Source organism: Oryx dammah, unplaced genomic scaffold, assembly GCF_014754425.2.
Source record: "Oryx dammah isolate SB20612 unplaced genomic scaffold, SCBI_Odam_1.1 HiC_scaffold_10, whole genome shotgun sequence".
Taxonomy (NCBI): domain Eukaryota; kingdom Metazoa; phylum Chordata; class Mammalia; order Artiodactyla; family Bovidae; genus Oryx; species Oryx dammah.
Genome location: NW_024070194.1, coordinates 9,435,469 through 9,452,563, shown reverse-complemented (window position 1 = coordinate 9,452,563; position 17,095 = coordinate 9,435,469). Strand labels below are relative to the sequence as shown.

Genomic DNA, 17,095 nt, shown 5'->3' with positions numbered 1-17,095 from the left:
ACAGAGTTCCAATCATAAATATAAAGAATTTATGCCCTGCCTCCTTAGTGTCTACAGCTTTTGAAAGTTTAGTTTCCTGACAAGGAACTGAACTTAGGACTACTTGATTGGAATACAGATTCTTAACCACTGGACCATCTCAGAAGTCTTATAGATGTTCTTCAGCTTATCAAAGGCATTATACCTATCTTTCTTAGAAGACTTCATGATGAGATATACATCTGTACATGGTTACTATATCATGTCATCCCTAGCAACATTCATATTTTGTCCCAGAAGGGGTGTTTTCAAATGGACATTTCAATTTGACCACACGCCACAACTTTAACATTCTCTCTTGCAACAAACCGGTGGTTCTAGTTGTTGTCTTTGTATGCAGCAGTGATGACCATCCTCATAACTGAGCCATTGCCTCTCTAGTTTCCCCAGCTTTTATGCCTGCTTTCTGTGTGGAGCCTAAATTTGTGGGTGTCTGCAAGGCCTTGATGACCAGGTACTTCTACAATGCCCAGACCGGGCACTGTGAGATGTTTGTATATAGTGGTTGTGGAGGAAACGAAAACAACTTCCAAACATCGGAGGAGTGCATGAAGACCTGCTATCCAAAGGCAGAGTCCCTGTGGTAAGACAGGGGGCAGGGGACAGGGGGAGAGGAAAGGCTGGGGAAAGGGGCGGAGCTCAGGAGGCCACACACCATTCACCCTGCCCAGGGTCTTCCTCCTCGCTGCTGCCAGGAGAGGCTGCCGTGCCCTGTGAAACCACACACTGAGCGAGTTCTCCAGGGAGAGGATGGCAGAAGGTCAACCCCAGATGCCTCTTTGTGATCATCTGAGCCTGATCACATGCTCCTCTTTCTCAGTTGGGAACACTGACTCAGTCACCCTCCAGGGCCGGTCTGCAGTGCTCCTAAGTGCCCCACCTAGGCTTGGAAAATTCACTTCTTTTTTGTTCGTGATTCAGGAATGTGGGTCCATATTTTTTTGAAAATATGAGATCTATTAAGTTGAACATTGTCTAGGTCTGGGGCTACATTGATGGCACTCAACAAGTTCCTTTCTTTTTGCAGAGGACATGCGAAGAGTAGTCCCTGAAACTCTGATGTCCGAGGAGGACTCCTGCAGGATGGGCTGTGTCTACATCTGAACCTCTTCCGTCTCCTCACAGTCCTCTCCCTACCCTCCTCAGCAGAGCCTGCCTATTTCCTTTCCTCTATTGGTCAACATGTCTAATTCTATTCTATCCAGGTGGCTCTCATCACCGTGAGAGCATGTCTTCCTTTTACCCCTAGCACTTCACACAGCTCCTGACGCCAATGAGGCTGTTTATAATTATTTAAGTAAGGAAGGAGTAAGGTAGAAACACATTCCTCATGACCACATTAACTCAGAGCCTGCAGTGTAACACAGGATTTTTGTTTTCACCCCCATCCTCACGACATCTTTACCTTCATCCCTGTCCCCACCATCACTGCTCTCCTTGTGGATGTCCAAGGCGGTATTTCCAGCATCCAGTTCTGAGCATGAGTCATGAGAGAAGAGTTTCATTTACAAATGTTTCTGGACCATACAATGATTTGTAATTTTCATTTCTGTAGCCTCAAGCACTATGGGTTATATTTTAATAAATGCACATTCAAAATTAAACTGACTGGAGTGGAGTCTGTTGTTTGTAACTACAAACCTCAACCAATAGGGTCCATGGAAATGGTGACCCTTTTCACTGTTCTGCAGACAGTGAGGCACCTCCCCTTTCCCTTTCCACAGACTGTGCTCTACCGGGTATAAGAAGCAAACTCATTATGTCATCAACGACTTCTTAATAGCTGCACAAGCTACACAGAATCCTGGGAGATACACACGTCAACATGACAGCTTTTCTTCCTTTCTTCTAAGTTCAGTCAAACTGGGGTGCAGGTTGTCCTTCTGACTTTCAGAAGGAGAATGGGCATGAAGTTCACTTGTCCACTTTTCTAAGAAATCTGATTCCTTGAGGTCACATGTGGGGAGGGGGCTTCTAACTTCAGGTAAAGAAAGGGCAACTACCATTTAGTATCCCTGGCTCTGTGTTAGCATTTTGCCTGCATTTTTCTATTCATCATGCTAAGAATCCTTCAAAGGAGGAAACGGAGACATAGAGATGGCGCTTAGCTGCAGTATTCATTTCCTAACATGGCAGGGAATCCCACTCTCCCAAGCAGAGGGTCTTTGATGATGCTTTCTTGCTCAGCATCTTGGAAGATTTAGAATGGAGGCAACTTTGGAAACAGACAGTATCTGTTTCACTATGTCACAGAGACCAGAGCAAGTATTAGTATTTGAATAAAGGAGAACACACAGGGTGTTGGTGCAATTTTTCATAGCTTTCCAGTCCTGAGAAAATTGTCAACATCTCTGAGCTTTGCTTTCTTTATAAAAATAAGGAGAAGGCTTGTACTTGTCAATGTTTCTAACCAGAGAACACTAAAATACTTCCGTTTCTAGTTGAACTCTTTGGGTTTATTACTCACTGCAGCAAGGAAGTGGTATTATCTTGGAAAACAATATGCAGTCCTCTTAAGACAATGTTAAAAAGAACTTACAAGATGTGGGCTTCTGAGTTGAATTTGGGGAAGATTTCAGATAGCTGGCTTTGTCTGGATGGATGATATTTGGAAGTTTGATAGTTCTCTGAGTATCTTAATCTTAACTCTAAGAGGCAAAGACTAGATAGGGGTTAGAGTTGTACTTGGCCAAAGTCTAACAGTCACTCAAGATAGGAAGGTGTTTGGTCATATTGATGGTTTGCATAATGTTTCCTTTGCTCAGTGCTCAAACATGATTATCCAATGTCCTATTTTTGTGTAGACCTTTCACCAATCCAGAATGGTCTCATTGGTGTGGAAGTATTGTAAAATGTTTATGTTGAGCAGGAGAACAGAAGGGCCATTGTGGTACCAGCTCAGGTCTTGGAACTCAGAGATTGCTTTTCTCTTTCTCTATCAACCTCAAAGGGTTGTGATGAGAGTGAAAGAGATGCATTTGTTAAATGCTTTGTTCACGTCTTATCAGAGTAACCACTTGATGAATGTCAGACATGATAATAGTAATACCATGTTGTTGCTGTTATTGTTGTTCAGTTACCCAGGCGTATCCCACTCTTTGCAACCCCATGGACTGCAGCACGCCAGGCCTCCCTGCCCCCCTTCCAGAGTTTGCCCAAGTTCATGTCAGTTGCATCAGTTTTGCCATCCATCCATCTCATCCTCTGACACTCTCTTCTCTTTCTGGCCTCAATCTGCCCTAGTATCAGGGATTTTTCCAATGAGCTGGCTGTTCGCATCAGATAATAAAAATTCTGGAACTTCAGCTCCAGTCTTACCCTTCCAATGAGTATTCAGGAATGATTTCCCTTAAGATTGACTAGTTTGATCTCTTTGCTGTCCAAGGGATCTGCAGGAGTGTTCTCCAGCATCACAGTTTGTAAGTATCAATTCTTCAGGCTCCGCCTTCTTTCTGATCCACGTCTCAGAACCATACGTGACCACTGAGAAGACCTTAGACTTAAGTATATGGACCTTTTTGGGCAGAGTAATGTCTCTGCTTTTCAACACATTCTCTAGGTTTGTCATAGTTTTCCTAACAAGAAGCAATCATCTTCTGATTTCATGGCTGCAGTCACCATCCACAGTGGTTTTAGAGACAAATTAGAGGAAATCTGTCACTACTTCTGCATTTTCCCCTTCTATTTGCCATGAAGTAATGGGGCCAGATGCCATGATATTAGTTCTTTCAATATTTAGTTCAAGCCAGCTCTTTCATTCTTCTCCTTCACCCCCATCAAGCAGCTCTTTAGTTGCTCTTTTGCTTTCTACCATTAGGCTGGTATCATTCACATATCTGAGGTTGTTGATGTTTCTTTCATCTGTCTTGATTCCAGTTTGTAACTCACCCAGCCTGGCATTTCTCATGATGTGTTCAGGGTATAGGTTAAACAAACAGGGTTACACCAGACACAGTTGATGAAACAGACGTACATATTTTTATGAAATTCCTGTGCAATCTCTGTTATCCAGTGAATGTTGGCAATTTGGTCTCTGGTTCCTCTGCCTTTTTTAAACCCAGCTTGGACAGCTGGAAGTTATTGGTTCACAGAACACTGAAGCCCATCATGCAAGATTTCAAGCATGACTTTACCAGCATGGGAGGTAGGTGCAATTGTCCAACAGTTAGCACATTCTTTAGTACTATCCTTTTTGGGAATTGGGATCAGGATCAATGTTTTCCTATCCTGTGACCACTGCTGAGTGTTCCAGATTTGGTGACATATTGAATGCAACACCTTGTTTGCATCATCCTTTAGGGTTTTGCATAACTACTGGAATTCCATCGCATTCACTAACTTCATTAACAGCAGTGTTTCCTAAGGCCCACTTAACTTGGCAGTGCAGAATGTCTGGCTCTGGGTGTCTGATGACACCATCATATTAATCTGGTTCATTAAGATCTTTTTTGTACAGTTCTTCCATGTATTCTTTCCATCTTTTCTTGATCTCTTCAGCGTCTACTAGGTCTCCACCTTTCTGTCTTTTACTGTGCCCATCTTTGGGTGAAATGTTCCCTTGATATTTCCAGTTTTACTGCAGAGATCTCTGGTCTTTCTCCTTTTCTTGTTTTCTTCTAGTTTTATGCACTGTTCATTGAAGAAGGCCTTCTTGTCTCTCTGTGCTGTTCTTTGGAACTGTGTATTTAGTTGGATATACCTTTCCCTTTCTCCCTTGTTTTTTGCTTCTCTTCTTTCTGCAGCTACTTGTAAAGCCTCCTCAGATAACCACTTTGCCTTTTTGTTTTTCTTTGGAATACTTTTGTTTGCTTCCTCCTGTACAATAATAGGGAGGGAGCTCTGTTCACAGTTCTTCAGGTACACTGTTCGCAAGTTCTAATCCCTTGAATCTATTTGTTACCTCTGCTACATATTCATAATGGATTTGATTTAGTCAGATCTGGTTGGCCTAGTAGTTTCCCCTGATTTCTTTAGTTTAAGCCTGATATTTTCTATGAGAACCTGATGATCTGAGCCACAGTTAGCTCCGGGTCTTGTTTTTGCTGACTATACACAGCTTCTTCATCTTTAGCTATAAAGAATGCAACCGGTTTGATTTCAGTACTGACCATTTGATGATGTTCATGTGTAAAGTTGTCTCTTGTGCTGTTAAAAGAGGGTGTTTGCTATGACCAGTGCATTCTTTTGGCAGAGTTCAGTTAGACTTTGACTTGCTTCGTTTTGTTCTCCAAGGCCAAACTTGCCTGTTACTCCAGGTATCTCTTGACTTCCTATACTTGCATTCCAATCCCCAAAGGTGAATAGAACATTTTGTGTCTGTGTGTGTGTTAGTTCTAGGAGGTCTGTGATTGTGGTTTTCATTCTGTCTGCCCTCTGATAGATAAGGATAAGACGCTTCTGGAAGCTTCCTGATGGGAGAGACTGACTGTGGGGGAAACTGGGTCTTGTTCTGATGGGTGGGGCCATTCTTAGTAAATCTTTAACTCAACTTTCTGTTGATGGGAGGGGCTGTGTTCCCTCCCTCTTTAGTCGGGGTAATAAAGATAATGGTGACCTCCTTCAAAAGGTTGTGCACACACTGTTGTATTTAGTGCCCCGACCCTGCAACAGGTCCCTGTCAACCCATACCTCCACCTTAGACTCCTGGACACTCCCAGGCAAGTCTGGGTCAGTCTCTTGTGGGGTCACTGCTCCTTTCTCCTGGGTCCTGGTGCACACAAGGTTTCGTCTGTGCCCTCCAAGAGTCTGTTTTCCCAGTCCTGTGTAAGTTCTATAATCAAATCCCACTGGCCTCCAAAGTCAAATTCCCTGGGGATTCTCAGTCCATTTGTCAGATCCCCAGATTGGGAATTCTGTTGTGGGTCCTAGAACTTTCTTAATAGTATAAGAATCTATTTGGTATAATTGTTTTGCAGTTTGCGGGTCGTCTGTTCGGCAGCTGTATGGTGGGGTTAATGGTGACCTCCTCCAGGAGGGCTTATGCCACATGCTCTGTGACCCAGGTCTGCTGCACACAGAGCCCTTGCCCCTGCAACAGGCCACTGTTGACCTGTGCCACCACAGGAGACACTCAAACACTCAAAGAGGCCTGGCACATTCTCTGTGGAGTCTCTGGGTTCTGGTGCACACAAGGTTTTGTCTGAACCCTCCAAGTATCTCTAGTGGGTATGAAATTTGATTCTAAATGTGATTTTGCCCCTCCTATCAGAGAAAACTGATAGACCATTCAGGTATGACCTAAATCAAATCCCTTATGATTATACAGTGGAAGTGAGAAATAGATTTAAGGGCATAGATCTGATAGATAGAGTGCCTGATGAACTATGGAATGAGGTTCGTGACATTGTACAGGAGACAGGGATCAAGACCATCCCCATGGAAAAGAAATGCAAAAAAGCAAAATGGCTGTTTGCGGAGGCCTTACAAATAGCTGTAAAAAGAAGAGAAGCGAAAAGCAAAGGAGAAAAGGAAAGATATAAGCATCTGAATGCAGAATTCCAAAGAATAGCAAGAAGAGATAAAAAAAGCCTTCTTCAGTGATCAATGCAAAGAAATAGAGGAAAATAACAGATTGGGAAAGACTAGAGATCTCTTCAAGAAAATTAGAGATACCAAGGAAACATTTCATGCAAAGACGGGCTTGATAATGGACAGAAATGTTATGGACCTAACAGAAGCAGAAGATATTAAAAAGAGGTGGCAAGAATATACAGAAGAACTGTACAAAAAAGATCTTCAAGACCCAGATAATCTTGATGGTGTGATCACTCACCTAGAGCCAGACATCCTGGAATATGAAGTCAAGTGGGCCTTAGAAAGCATCACTACAAACAAAGCTAGTGGAGGTGATGGAATTCCAGTTGAGCTATTTCAAATCCTGAAAGATGATGCTGTGAAAGTGCTGCACTCAATATGCCAGCAAATTGGGAAAACTCAGCAGTGGCCGAAGGACTGGAAAAGGTCAGTTTTCATTCCAATCCCAAAGAAAGGCAATGCCAAAGAATGCTCAAAATACCACACAATTGCACTCATCTCACATGCTAGTAAAGTAATGCTCAAAATTCTCCAAGCCAGGCTTCAGCAATACGTGAACCGTGAGCTTCCTGATGTTCAAGCTGGTTTTAGAAAAGGCAGAGGAACCAGAGATCAAATTGCCAACATCCACTGGATCATGGAAAAAGCAAGAGAGTTCCAGAAAAACATCTATTTCTGCTTTATTGACTATGCCAAAGCCTTTGACTGTGTGGATCACAATAAACTGTGAAAAATTCTGAGAGAGATGGGAATACCAGACCACCTGACCTGCCTCTTGAGAAATCTGTATGCAGGTCAGGAAGCAACACTTAGAACTGGACATGGAACAACAGACTGGTTCCAAATAGGAAAAGGAGTACATCAAGGCTGTATATTGTCACCCTGCTTATTTAACTTATATGCAGAATACATCATGAGAAACGCTGGACTGGAAGAAACACAAGCTGGAATCAAGATTGCCGGGAGAAATATCAATAACTTCAGATATGCAGATGACACCACCCTTATGGCAGAAAGTGAAGAGGAGCTAAAAAGCCTCTTGATGAAAGTGAAAGAGAAGAGTGAAAAAGTTGGCTTAAAGCTCAACATTCAGAAAACGAAGATCATGGCATCTGGTCCCATCACTTCATGGGAAATAGATGGGGAAACAGTAGAAACAGTGTCAGACTTTATTTTTGGGGGGCTCCAAAATCACTGCAGATGGTGACTGCAACCATGAAATTAAAAGACGCTTACTCCTTGGAAGAAAAGTTATGGCCAACCTAGATAGCATATTCAAAAGCAGAGACATTACTTTGCTGACTAAGGTCCGTCTAGTCAAGGCTATGGTTTTTCCAGTGGTCATGTATGGATGTGAGAGTTGGACTGTGAAGAAGGCTGAGCACCGAAGAATTGATGCGTTTGAACTGTGGTGTTGGAGAAGACTCTTGAGAGTCCCTTGGACTGCAAGGACATCCAACCAGTCCATTCTGAAGGAGATCAGCCCTGGGATTTCTTTGGAAGGAATGATGCTGAAGCTGAAGCTCCAGTACTTTGGCCACCTCATGCGAAGAGTTGACTCATTGGAAAAGACTCTGATGCTGGGAGGGATTGGGGGCAGAAGGAGAAGGGGCCGACAGAGGATGAGACGGCTGGATGGCATCACTGACTCGATGGACATGAATCTGAGTGAACTCTGGGAGTTGGTGATGGACAGGGAGGCCTGGCGTGCTGCGATTCATGGGGTCGCAAAGAGTCAGACACAACTGAGCAACTGAACTGACTGACTGAACTGACTGATCATCTTGCTGGGGCTTTTCCTTTGCCCTTGGATTTGGGGTATCTTTTTTTGGTGAGATCCAACATTCTTCTGAATCACAGAAAACCACAATCACAGAAAACTAATCAAACAGATCACATGGACCACAACCTTGTCTAACTCAGTGAAACCATAAGTCATGCTGTGTTGGGTCACCCAAGACAGGCAGGTCATAGTGGAGAGTTCTGACAAAACACGGTCCACTGGAGAAGGGAATGGCAAACCACTTCAGTATTCTTGCCTTGAAAACCCCATGATCAGTATGAAAAGACAAAAAGATATGACACTGAAAGATCAACTCCCCAGGTTTTTAGGTGCCCAATATGCTACTGGAGAAGAGTTGAGAAATATTTCAAGAAAGAATGAAGAGACAGAACCAAAGCAAAAACAGTGCTCAGCTGTGGATGTGACTGGTGATGGAAGTAATGCCTGATGATGTAAAGAACAATATTGCATTGGAACCTGAAATGTTAGGTCCATGAATCAAGGTAAATTGGAAGTGGTCAAACAGGAGATGTCAAGAGTGAACATCGATATTTTAGGAATCAGTGAACTAAATATGGTAAATTGGAAGTGGTCAAACAGGAGATGGCAAGAGTGAACATTGACATTTTAGGAATCAGAGAACTAAAGTGGACTGGAAAGGGTGAATTTAATTCAGATGACCATTATATCTACTACTGTGGGCAAGAATCCATAGAAGAAATGAAGTAGCCCTCATAGTCAACAAAAGAGTGTGAAATTCAGTACTTGGGTGCAATCTCAAAAATGACAGAATGATCTCTGTTTGTTTCCACAACAGATCATTCAATATCACAGTAATCTAAGTCTATGCCCCAAGCACTGATGCCAAAGTAGCTGAAGTTAAATGGTTATGTGAAGACCTTCAAAACCTTCTAGAACTAACACCAAAAAGATGTCCTTTTCATCATAGGGGACTGGAATGCAAAAGTAGAAAGCCAAGAGATATCTGGAGTAACAGGCAAGTTTGGCCTTAGAATACAAAATGAAGCAGGGAAAAGGATAACAGAGTTTTGCCAAGATAATGCACTGGTCATAGCAAACAGCCTCTTCCAACAACACAAGAGAAGACTCTACACATGGACATCACGAGATGGTCAATACCAAAATCAGATTGATTGTATTCCTTGCAACCAAAGATGGAGAAGCTATTTACAGTCAGCAAAAACAAGACTAGGAGCTGACTGTGGCTCAGATCATGAACTCCTTATTGCCAAATTCAGATTTACATTGAAGAAAGTAGGGAGAACTACTAGACCATTAAGACCTAAATCAAATCCCTTATGATTATACAGTGGAAGTGACAAATATATTCAAGGGATTAGATATGATAGAGTGTCTCAAGAACTATGGACAGAAGTTTGTGACATTGTACAGGAGGTAGTGATCAAGACCATCCCCAAGAAAAAGAAATGCAAAGGGGCAAAATGAGGAGGCTTTACAAATAGCTGAAAAAAGAAGAGAAGCTAAAGGTGAAGGAGAAAAAGAAAGATATATCCATGCAGAATTCAAAGGAATAGCAAGGAGATATACAAAAGCCCACTCAGTGGGCTTAATAATGCAAATAAATAGAGGAAAACAATAGAATGGGAAAGGCCTGGGATCTCTTCAAGAAAATCAGAGTTACCAAGGGAACATTTCATGAAAGATAGGCACAGTAAAGGAAAGAAATGGTATGGATCTAACAGAAGTAGAAGATATTAAGAAGAGATGGCAAGAATACACAGAAGAACTATAGGAAAAATCTTTTAATGACCTAGGTAACCATGATGCTGTGATCACTCACCTAGAGCCAGACATCCTGTAATGTGAAGTCAAGTGGGCCTTAGGAAGCATCACTACGAACAAAGCTAGAGGAGGTGATGGAATTCCAGTGGAGCTATTTCAGATCCTAAAAGATGATGCTGTGAAAGTGCTGCACTCAATATGCCAGCAAATTTGGAAAACTCAGCAGTGGCCACAGGACTGGAACAGGCCACTTTTTATTCCAATCCCAAAGAAGGGCAATGCTAAAAATGTTTGAACTACCACACAATTGCACTTATTTCACAAGCTAGTAAAGTAATGCTCAAAATTCTCCAAGCCAGGATTCAGCAGTATGTGAACCAAGAACCTCAAGATGTTCAAGATGGATTTAGAAAAGGCAGAGGTACCAGATATCAAATTGCCAACATCAACTGGATCATTGAAAAAGAAAGAGAGTTCCAGGAAAAAATGTCTACTTCTGCTTTATTGACTATGCCAAAGCCTTTGACTATGTGGATCATGACGAACTGTGGAAAATTCTTCAAGAGATGGGAATACCAGACCACCTGAGCTGTATCCTGAGAAATCTGTATGCAGGTCAAAAAGCAACAGTTAGAACCAGACATGAAACAAGATACTGGTTCCAAATTGGGTAAAGAGTACATCAAGGCTGTATATTGTTGCCCTGCTTATTTAAATTCTATGCAGAGTAAATGATGTGAAATGCTAGGCTGGATGAAGCACAAGGCTGGAATCAAGATTTCCAGGAGAATTATCAATAACTTCAGATATGCAGATGATGTCACCCTTATGGCAGAAAGTGAAGCACTAAAGAGCCTCTTGATGAAAGTGAAAGAGGAGAGTGACAAAGTTGGCTTACACTCAACATTCAGAAAACTAAGATCATGGCATCCAGTCCCATCATTCATGGCAAATAGATGGGGAAACAATGGAAGAAGTGACAGATTTTATTTTGGGGGGTTCCAAGATCACTGCAAATGGTGAAATTAAAAGCCATGAAATTAAAAGACGCTTGCTTCTTGGAAGAAAATCTATGACTAATGTAGACAGCATATTAAAAGGTAGAGACATTACTTTACCAACAGAAGTCCATCTAGTGATAGCTATGGTTTTTCCAGTAGTCATGTATGGATGTGATAGTTGGACTATTAAAAAAACTGAGCACTAAAGTATTGATGCTTTGAAATGTGGTGTTGGAGGAGACTCTTTACAGTCCCTTGGACTGCAAGGGGATCAAACCAGTCAATCCGAAAGGAAATCAGTCCTAATATTCATTGGAAGGACTGATGATGAAGCTGAAACTCCAAATTTGGCCACTTGATGTGATGAACCTTAGAAAAGACCCTTATGCTGGAAAGATTGAAGGCAGGTAGAGAGGGAGGTGACAGAAGATAAGATGGTTGGATAGTATCACTAACTCAATGGATGCGAGTTGGTGATGGACAGGGAAGCCTGGCACACGGCAGTCCATAGGGTTGCAAAGAGACAGACATGACTGAGCAACTGAACTGAACTAGGTGGTCTTCCAGGTCTTCACAGAACTGATCAACTTCAGCTTCTTCAGCATCGATGGAAAGGGCATAGACTGGAATTACTGTGACATTAAATGGCTTTCCTTGGAAACAAACTGAGAACAGGCTGTCATTTGTGAGGTTGCACCCAATTACTGCTTTTCAGACTCTTTTGTTAATTATGAGGGCTACTCCATTTTTTTCTATGGAATTCTTGCTTATACTAGTAGATAAATTGGTCTTCTGAATTAATTATGCCCATTCCCATCCATTTTCATTCACTGATTCCTAAGATGTCAAAGTTTATTCTTATCATCTCCTGCTTGACCATGTCCAATTTACCTTGCTTCATGGACCTAACATTCTAGGTTCCTATGCAGTACTGTTCTTTGTAGCATCAGAATTTACTTTGCGTCAACAGACACATCCAAAACTGAGTGTCCTTTCTGCTTTGGCCCAACCACTTCATTCTTTCTGGGGCTATTAGTAGTTCCCCTCTGCTCCTTCCCAGTAGTATATTGGACACCTTCTGGCCTGGGGGACTCATCTTTCAGTGTCATAGGCTTTTGTCCTTTTATATAGTTCATGAGGTTCCATGGCAAATATACTGGGGTGGTATGCCATTTCCTTCTCCAGTGGATCACGTTTTCTCAGAACTTTCCACTATGACCCATCTTGGGTGGCCCTACACGGCATGGCTCATAGATTCTTTGAGTTACAAAAGCCCCTTTGCCACAATAAGGCAGTGATCCAAGAAGAGCAGCCATACTATATGTTATTTAATGTTTAATAATTATTATTTTGTAACTGTATAATGAAAATGATTTGATATTAATGAAAAAAGTTTGGCTTCAGTATCTCACTGTGTTTTGTGATCTTAGGCAAGTCATTTCATCTCCCTGCGACACAGATTCTTTTTTAGTAAAAAGAGGAAGATATATCTGCATTAAGAAATGCCCAAATTTGGGTACTTCAAGAGCCATGGTGACTTTGTTGCTGATGTATTTGAACACCTCAGACTAAAACAAAATTTCTAGAAGCACAGAATTTTATTTTCCTCTGTTCCTGACTGTTCTTTAAACGTGCTGTCAACTGTAATAAAGAGAGTAGGAAATAAAATTGACTGTAGCAGTGTCATCTTCTAGAATTTCACCCTCAGGAAACTGCCTCAGTGATAGAGTGGAGTCATCATCCCAATTCCAATTAGGTCTCCTTTTTTCTCAGAGGTAAGCAAAAGCCCTCTTGTTTCACTGATTGATCTCACCCATGTTCAGCCCATTCCCCACTCCTTCTTGTCTTTATTTGACTTTATTTATTCAAGTGTCAATTATCATAATTACTCATTATTATTATTTCAAAGGACTTTGATTTTGCAGGGAGAAGAATATATATCTAGGGCCTCTAATGACTTAGAACAGCCCCAGGATATGAGTAACATGATATCACATTACAAGTGAAGAAGAGGGTAATTTCCAGCCCCAGGTCACATTGTTAGGAAAAGGAAGAACTGAGACTTAAACTGAGTTCCTCTGTTCCAAAAACCACTAATGTTGAGTTCCAAGTTGTAGTGGGTGTATATGGGTGGTAGGTAATCTTCCAAGATCCCTGAGATCCACACTAGTCCCTGAGGTTCACTGTGGCAGATAGGTCTCCTGTTGGTGAAACCAGGTGAGGGGTAGCGGGTGGTCATGCTCTGGAGACGTGTTTATGTGTTTACTTCCCTTCTGCCCACTCCATTTACTTTATTTCCACCCAGAATATCAGTGTTTGTGCCGCAGATAGAGCTGCTCTTCCCCAGCTCAAAATCTCTTTGAACCAGTGCCAGAAAAGAGCTTGTGTGTTCCAGTAGAGATGCTGTCACAATGGTTACAGGAAGCTTACCTGGGTCATACCTGTCTTCTGAAGTAGGTGGAGCTAATGTGAGAGGGGGAGAATTGACAGGTAGATATGAAGTCTCCTGATGAGCATGTAAAAGAGGACCTGGGCTAACACACTGCTGATCACCTAAGAGTCCTTTAATCTGCTCTCATCCACTCACAGACCATCCATCACGTGCCATGCATGTCTCTGGGTGCCAGAATGCCCCTTCAGTGACCTTACTGGACAGAATTCCATACATAGAATCACATTCTGTGTTGTCACGAGACCACAGGCAGAATCAAGTTTGAGAATCGTACTTCCTGGGCATTTCACTCAAGCAAACAGAAGTAGGACAGAGGAGCCTGGAGGGCTACAGTCCATGGGGATTCAAACAAATCGGCAGTCCAGGTTCAATGCATGATACAGGATGCTCGGGGCTGGTGCACTGGGATGACCCAAAGAGATGGTAGGAGGAGGAAGGTGGGAGGGGGGTTCAAGAAGGGGAACACGTGTACACTTGTGGTGGATTCATGTTGATATATGGCAAAACAAATACAATATTGTAAAATAATTAGCCTCCAATTAAAATAAATAAATTTATATTAAAACAAAACAAAACAAAACCCCAAAAAGCAAAGAGTCAGACCAGATGAGTTACTGAGCAGACACACACAGACAGACAGAAGCAGGACAATGGAAGGTGGGAAGATTACACGTACATGACTGACCTCAAATCCTCCATTTCCTCACTCCCCTCCTTCTGGCCTGTTCTTACACATCTGCTGGGTTGTAAACAGATCTGTCAACACCTGTCTTTCCATAGACCCCCTTCTGCAAGGTCACAAATGTGAGCAGACTCTGCCTTTCTGCAGTTCCGTTCCTCCTGGGCACCCTGGTGGCCAGCATTCTGGATTATAAAACCAGCAACTGGGTCCAGAGTAAGTCCCAGCTTACCTCTCCTCTACAGACTGGAGAGAAAGGAGGTGAGTGCATGGAAGAGGTGGGAAGAGGAGTGTGGAGGATGCTGCCAGCCCTCTCTGGATTTCTCCTTGGAAGTGAGCAATTGAACTCCAGGGACATTACTTCACTCTCAAAAAGTATCACTATGTGTTCTGCTTTTAAAAAATATACCCTACCTCATCTTACAAAATCATGGACTTCTTTTCTGAGCCTGTCTATTCCTGGTATCTTTCTTGTCCATAATCCGTCCCCCCCCCTTAGAATAGTAAAAAGATCCAAATTTGATCTTCATTCTAATTCATGCCCCTTGACTCCAGAAACTCTTGGAATTTATTGTCTTTCTATAAGTAATAAAATCTGTGATGGAGCAGATGTTAGATAGTATCTGTGTGTACCTGGACTCCAGAATATGCCATCAGATGATTAGAGGGTTAGAATTATCAGTCCCCCGTCCCTCTGGGGAGAAGAGAGAACTGATATTGAATTCCATCAACAATGGCCAAAGATTCAGTCAAATTGACTACTTCAAACCCTCAATTAAATCCCATGCACACTGGATTCATCAAGCTTTAGAGGGTTGATGACATCAACGGTTTGTAAAGGGGCAATGTCCTTAGATGGGGTGGATGCTGGACATTTCCTATTCTCTCTTTGCCTTATGCTTCTTCTCCCATTCACTGTCTCAGTGTTTTAACTTCTATAATAACTGGGGACCATAAGTAAAAGTTCCCCAGTTCTGTGAGTGGTTCTGATAACATGTTCAACATGGAAATTGGGTCAAGGAATCTCTGAATTGACAGTCAGTTGGTCACATGTGTAAGTGACTCCAGGGCTTGTGATCAACATGTGAAGTGTGGGCCATCCTCAGGGATGGAGCCCTCACCCTGTGGTTTCTGGGTAACCTTTGGGGATTTAGTGTCAGATGAATTGATTCCTGGATGTCCAGTGGTTCTGAGGGAATTGGTTGCTGTTGGCATAGACCCCACATGTTTGGTGTCAGGGACAAAACCCAGACTCACTATTTTCCTCTATTTGTGTCTGCGGTAAGGCTGAAGGACAAGGGACTATAATACATTGGACAGAACACTCGGAAGCCCTCAGCAGTTCTCTGCATTTTCAGAATTCCTAGCAGAATCAGGGACTTGATTAAATGGGTTGTGACAGAATGTGTCTTGTCCTCATCCAACCACCTGCATGCTGTGTGTCCTGGGTTAGTCCCATCTGCAGCTCTTTCATGGGAGCTGAGGCACCACATTTCTGGAGATTTTTGAAAGGATTACTGGTCATGAGTACAAATAATTTACACCTTTGTGGTCAGAGGTGTTCATTTTCCACCAAAGCATTTTAGTGTGAAAGACTTGTCAACCTACCTGCGTTTCTTCTTGACATATATTAAAAAATTGTCAGCAAAAGAGACACAGATATATATAACAGTCTTTTGGACTTTGTGGGAGAGGGAGAGGGTGGGATGATTTGGGAGAATGGCATTGAAACATGTATAATATCATATAAGAAATGAATCACCAATCTAGGTTCGATGCAGGATACAGGATGCTTGGGGCTGGTGCACTGGGATGACCCAGAGAGATGGCATGGGGAGGGAGGTGGGAGGGGGGTTCAGGATTGGGAACACGTGTACACCCGTGGTGGATTCATGTTGATGTATGGCAAAACCAATGCAGTATTGTAAAGTAAAATAAAGCAAAATTTTTTTAAAAAGTGTCAAATAATGATCATTTCTCTGTGATGAAATTAATCAGAGAGTTGAGTGACAGCTGAGGGTCTTCTACTCAGAGGCAACTGCAGGCAGCAAGAACTACAGTACTTTGTTGAGTTTCCTCGTGGGGCCTAGACACCTTTTTCCAGGCTGATATGATCTTAGTCAAGACTCAGTGTCCCTCACCTTGCTATCACCTATCACCTATCAGACTATATTTTATTTTCCTATGATATACATGACAGTTACCCTCATAATTATATAGTTAGGCCTCAAGATTTTTACTCTATCCACTCTCTTCGGTGACAGTGTACTTAGCATGAGTATGAAGTAGGAGAATCATTTACTTGTGAAATATTTATCAAAATGTATCTTTTTGATTCTGAGAGCATAGTTGTTTGAGTAGGGAAATGGCTGTAAACAAAATATAGTAGAATAATATACATACAGCAAAGGAGGGAAACACACAATAAAGTTGGGCAAAATCCTATGCCAGTTACGAGGAGTGTTCTGAAGAAAGAGAGTGACAGGGATAAAGGAGACTGGCAGGGGTCAGGGAAATGCTCTGTGATAAGGAGGTTTTGAGCAGAGCCTTCCAAAAAAGTGCCTGAGTAAGCAGCACTCAGGACCAGAGTGGTTGAGGGGCAGGGGAGAGGAAGGCATGAGACAGAGGCCCTGGCGACAAGTCATAAAGAGGTTTGTAGAATTGTAAGAATCAGAATTTGACTCTCAGAAAGCTAGTGGGTCGCTGAGGGACTGGTCACTGGAGCCATGGAATATGCTTCACTTTTTTTTTTTTTAATTTTTACTTTATTTTACTTTACAATACTGTATTGGTTTTGCCATACATTGACATGAATCCACCACGGGTGTATACATTCAGAATTG

At 42.3% G+C, this 17,095-nt stretch overlaps 1 protein-coding gene across 1 annotated transcript in view; it reads left to right on the top strand.

The window, feature by feature from the left end:
• Positions 1–17,095, top strand: part of LOC120869432 (trophoblast Kunitz domain protein 1-like) — a 45,699-nt gene that overhangs the window by 28,220 nt on the left and 384 nt on the right. Inside the window, 3 exon segments of the mRNA XM_040248748.1 lie at positions 421–622; positions 4,101–4,183; positions 14,403–14,513. Of these exon segments, the coding sequence (XP_040104682.1) occupies positions 421–622; positions 4,101–4,183; positions 14,403–14,513 (396 nt within the window).